Source organism: Haplochromis burtoni, unplaced genomic scaffold (assembly GCF_018398535.1).
Source record: "Haplochromis burtoni strain Fernald_Lab_line unplaced genomic scaffold, NCSU_Asbu1 Contig_201, whole genome shotgun sequence".
Taxonomy (NCBI): Eukaryota; Metazoa; Chordata; class Actinopteri; order Cichliformes; family Cichlidae; genus Haplochromis; species Haplochromis burtoni.
In genome coordinates this window covers 1,110,582-1,114,879 of record NW_024582562.1, presented here as the reverse complement: position 1 = coordinate 1,114,879, position 4,298 = coordinate 1,110,582, and the positions used below count along the sequence as shown (strand labels likewise).

At 41.2% G+C, this 4,298-nt stretch overlaps 1 protein-coding gene across 2 annotated transcripts in view; it reads right to left on the bottom strand.

The window, feature by feature from the left end:
* Positions 1–705: 705 nt before the first annotated feature.
* Positions 706–4,298, bottom strand: part of LOC102308624 (cytochrome P450 2F2) — a 13,606-nt gene continuing 10,013 nt past the window's right edge. For both annotated transcript variants that reach the window (XM_005935799.3, XM_042226223.1), the window contains 9 exons: positions 2,884–3,036; positions 2,627–2,787; positions 2,430–2,498; positions 2,218–2,322; positions 1,901–2,039; positions 1,555–1,640; positions 1,334–1,435; positions 1,111–1,252; positions 706–1,023 (listed from right to left, as the gene is read on the bottom strand). In XM_005935799.3, the coding sequence (XP_005935861.3) occupies positions 836–1,023; positions 1,111–1,252; positions 1,334–1,435; positions 1,555–1,640; positions 1,901–2,039; positions 2,218–2,322; positions 2,430–2,498; positions 2,627–2,787; positions 2,884–3,036 (1,145 nt within the window). In that variant the 3' untranslated portion in view covers positions 706–835. The remainder of the gene's footprint in view (positions 1,024–1,110; positions 1,253–1,333; positions 1,436–1,554; positions 1,641–1,900; positions 2,040–2,217; positions 2,323–2,429; positions 2,499–2,626; positions 2,788–2,883; positions 3,037–4,298) is intronic.

Sequence of the window (4,298 nt, the reverse complement as noted above, 5' to 3'; positions counted from 1 at the left end):
GAAAAGGGAGAAAGGAAGAGGGGGGAAACGAGAGAAGAGGGACGGGGATAAAGGGCAAAAAAACAAAAACCAACTCAATAAGCAGACAAAAAAAATACATATATCAATCACCTGGATCACCTGTTGAGAAAGAAAAAAGAAAACAAGCAAGGTGTGCTCTATGGTTAATGGACGGGAATGGGAAAAAGAACGGCTATTAAGGTGCAACACTGAGTCGAAAGCAGTTTCTTAGCACCTGGTTGATGAGGGAACAAGGTTTGTAACAAAGTTTGTCCTGTAGATATGTATTTTGTTGTTTTACGGAGCATATAACTGCTGACCGCTACTAAGCATAAAGGCTAAGTTTTCACCCACTAGAGGGCGCTAACGTACCTCGTCATGTTTAGGCAGCGATGCAACGATTTCCCTGTTATATGCAATAATTTACAAGTTTTAGTGTTATTTGTTATGTAAGGTAAGGAGAATTAATTTGTGATTAATGAATAAGTCAAAAGGTTAAAGGTAACACACAGTTTGATTTACTAATAGTCTTTTATTCTGTATGTTGTAGCTCTTACGGTGTGTTCACATACACGGCTGTTTAATAAAAGGATTGTGAACCATCAGTTTGAGAGACCATCTTTTCAACCGGGGATGCTACAGTAAGAAAAAAAGGACTGTGTGAAAATAAATATTTAGACTGCAGGAACTGTTAGAAACATAAAGGGGAGTTTCATGTGTTTATTTCTTGTTTCAATAATACAACAGAAGACAAAAACTGGAATGCTCTATAATCTTTCACTTAATAGTATCCCAGATGCGTTCCCACCAGGATTTCCATGGTTAGTTTGTGACCTCACTGCGGCGTTCTTAGTTGGACTTTCATGCGGTAAGGTTTGGGAGTCAGAGTGACCCCATAGACTGGAGTGAAGTCTGGTTCTCCTGCGTCCTCGGGCCAGATGAACTTGAACTTCCTCAGCAGAGTCACCATGATGAGGAAGAGCTCCATGCGAGCCAGACCCTCCCCGAGACACACCCGAGGACCTGAGACGTTGAAAAAAATCCCTCAGTATCATCTACGACAGAAGATTTAATCAACTATGTCGGTATGTGAATCGTGTCTTCATGTACCTGCAGAGAAAGGCATGAAGGCCTCTGGTTTAACAAACTCTCCTTTGTCATCGAGGAAGTTTTCAGGGTTGAATTCATGAGGGAATTTCCACTGTCCCTCCTCGCTGAGCACTGAGGTCAGATTCTCGATGATCATTGTTCCCTGAGGACGAAATCAACCTCAAAACCATTAAGGATGCTCGTCACTTTATTGCCTCTACCTATTTAACCAGTTGGCCCTTACCTTGGGAATGGAATAACCCATCAGCTCTGTGTCTTTAGTGGTGCAGTGGAAGACACTGAGAGGGACAGTGTTGGCAACTCTCTGTATCTCATGAATCACAGCCTGGATGAAGAGAAGACATTTCTCATGCTTTGGCTTGGAGCAGAATGTATGTGTGCACTCAGAACCAGGTGGGCACCTTAAAAATAAGTTCAATAGTGAATAAAACTGCTGTACGGCACCTGCACGTAGGGCATATTGTGTCTGTCCTCAAAACTGACCCGGTCTTTCCCTTCCAACACTCGGTCTATCTCCCGCTGACACCGTTCTGCCAGAGCAGGGCAACACATTACCGTCTACACACTGCAGTCACCACAAGCAATGATACACAACAACATTATACCAAATATGTTCAGTGAATCAGCAGTATGTTGAGTTAAACCAATTGGCTGAAAATAGTTGCTTTCCATTGATTGTCATAGTCTACAGCATATAAGTGGCATGTGTCACACAAAGGTAAATGCAACCACTTTTAAATGGACAAATTTGAGTTGAACTGAAAGAAAAGAAGAAAATATTCAGGTTTACCTTGTACATGCGGATAGTTCATAAGGTAAAGAAATCCAGTAAGTAGGGTGTTGGATGTAGTGTCAGTGCCAGCAAAGTGAAGGTCTAAAGCGTACAGACAGATCCGGTCTTCTGAAAATGAAGACCCATCATCGCCTCTCTGAGTCAGAGGAATGATTTATGCAAATAAGGAAATTCAACTTTGTTGTTACAGGGTGGAAAGGTCACAGCCATATGTGTAGTCTCCTTAATGTAAAATCTATTTTTTCTAGTTATTTTAAATGTAATCAATTGCTATATTATAATATCTGGGATAGTAAACTCCTCATTTCACACACCTTCTCCAGTTCATCCAGATAGCAGTCAACAAAGTCCCGTGGCTCTCCGGGAACTCGGGTCTTCTTGTGCTCTCTTATAAACTCATTTACAAGATTTTCAACTGTCTAAAAAAAACACAAGTAACTATGACTGTATTAGCATTGACTTTTTCTTATTATTGATGAAATCCACAGATTATTTCAATGCAATTAAAGGGATTTTTAAATGTTACCTCTGCATTCTTGAAGGCTTTCATGAAGGGCAGTGGTAGGTAACGAATTAAAGGAAAAGAGTCATACAGCTGCAAAGAAGGACAATCGTTTATTTTCCTCTATGCTTCAGTTGTAACAGAAGATGGTTACAGGACGCTGTATTTCCAATAATTAAGTCATTTCTTCTATTCTATCATTTTGTTGCTGTTTTACTCACCATAGCCCACGGGCCATTGGCTATCTTGGAATTCTCAGTGAAGCACCTAACAATCACTTTGATTAGCGCGTTGTCATACTCGTAGCGTCTAGCGAACAGGACCTGGCAGATGATGTTGGACGCTGCATTGTGAAACATAACTTGAGGACTCATGGTTTTACCTGTGGGAGGCGTAATGTAAGTTATAAAAACCAAAGGAATACACAAGAACAACAGAAACAACAGCACAATGAACAATTCTATGTTAAATGACATACCAATGCTCTTTTCCAGGGTACTGACGGTGTATTTAATCTCTTCATGAATCCTGTCCTCCATCGAGTTCTTCCCCAGACCAAAGTTCCTCAAAGTCATCAGAGCAAAGCGACGATGTTCCCTCCAACTAGAGCCATAATCTGCCAGAATAACCCCTACAACAAGTTCACCAACACAAAAGGGGAACAACAAACTTAAGAATCATCTATTTGAACCTTTGATCATCATTGCTGTTATGTTCTAGAACTCTAAATTGTGTTAATGTAGAGAAAATTCACTAAAAATCGCTGGGTGACAGGTATAAACTGCATGCAGACCTTTTTAGTACCATTACACTTTACAGAGTCATGCTGATGGTACACATGCAGTATCTAGTTTGGGATTGTCGTGTTAACAGTGCCAAACTACACATTTGGACATTGTCAGCAAAGTTCAAGAATTTAGTATTAGTAGTATTTATTTCATCTTTTATTTGACCAAGAAGTTACAAAAAGGTCTTTGATGAGAGTGACATGCTCCGACACAGAGCATGTTTTAATGACGGAAGAAACCAGAGAACCAGGATTAAAATGTCTTGGTGCATGCTCAATCATCCATGTAAGTAAGACTGAAGAAGACGTTTCTCCCATTGAAAACACTATGTCTAGATGAACAGAATCAACCTTCTGGGAGAGAGAACCAGGAGAAAAGCCACGCAGACACATGGAAACCACCAGACAACCACTGAGCCGCCATGCTGCCTCTTTTTAAGTGTTTGACTAGAAAAGTGAAGCAACCTGGCTTTCAGGAGGCTGGTGGAGCCTGAACTGTCTGGTCTGGGGTCTTTGACCCTATTTTTATGTGTTTGTTTTGTGCAGTCAATGCATCTGTTTATGTTAATTCAGCTGTGCCAGGGCCCTGCTCCGATTGGTGTGTGGATATACAGCTCCGACGTGACTGGTTCCAGCCCATTAAAAGGAGGCTGGAGTGCTGCGGTGGGAGAGGTTCTCGCATTTCTCCTCACAACCCAGCAGTGTACCCCTGCAGTGCTGTTTTGACAGTTGTGGAAGTGGAGTGGGTAGGGGTGAGCTGCCATTTCTTTTGACCACCAGTTTTCTCCTGTTTTGAATTAGTTAAGGAGGTCAGAGCCTGTCTTTACTTTTGACTTTTGGTAAGGTCAGGGGTGCGGGATTTGTTTAGATTTTAGCTTTGTTTATTATTTTGGCCTTGGCTCACCCTGAAGTGTTGACATTCCCGTTTTGTTGTCACATTATACAGTTGGGCAAAAAAGTATTTAGTAAGCCACCGAATAAATTCTTTACAAATCCTACCATGTGGATTCATGGATTTTTTTTTTTCACATTCTGTCTCTCACAGTTGAAGTGTACCTCTGGTGCAAATTACTGACCTCTGTCATCATTTTAAGTGGGGGAACTTG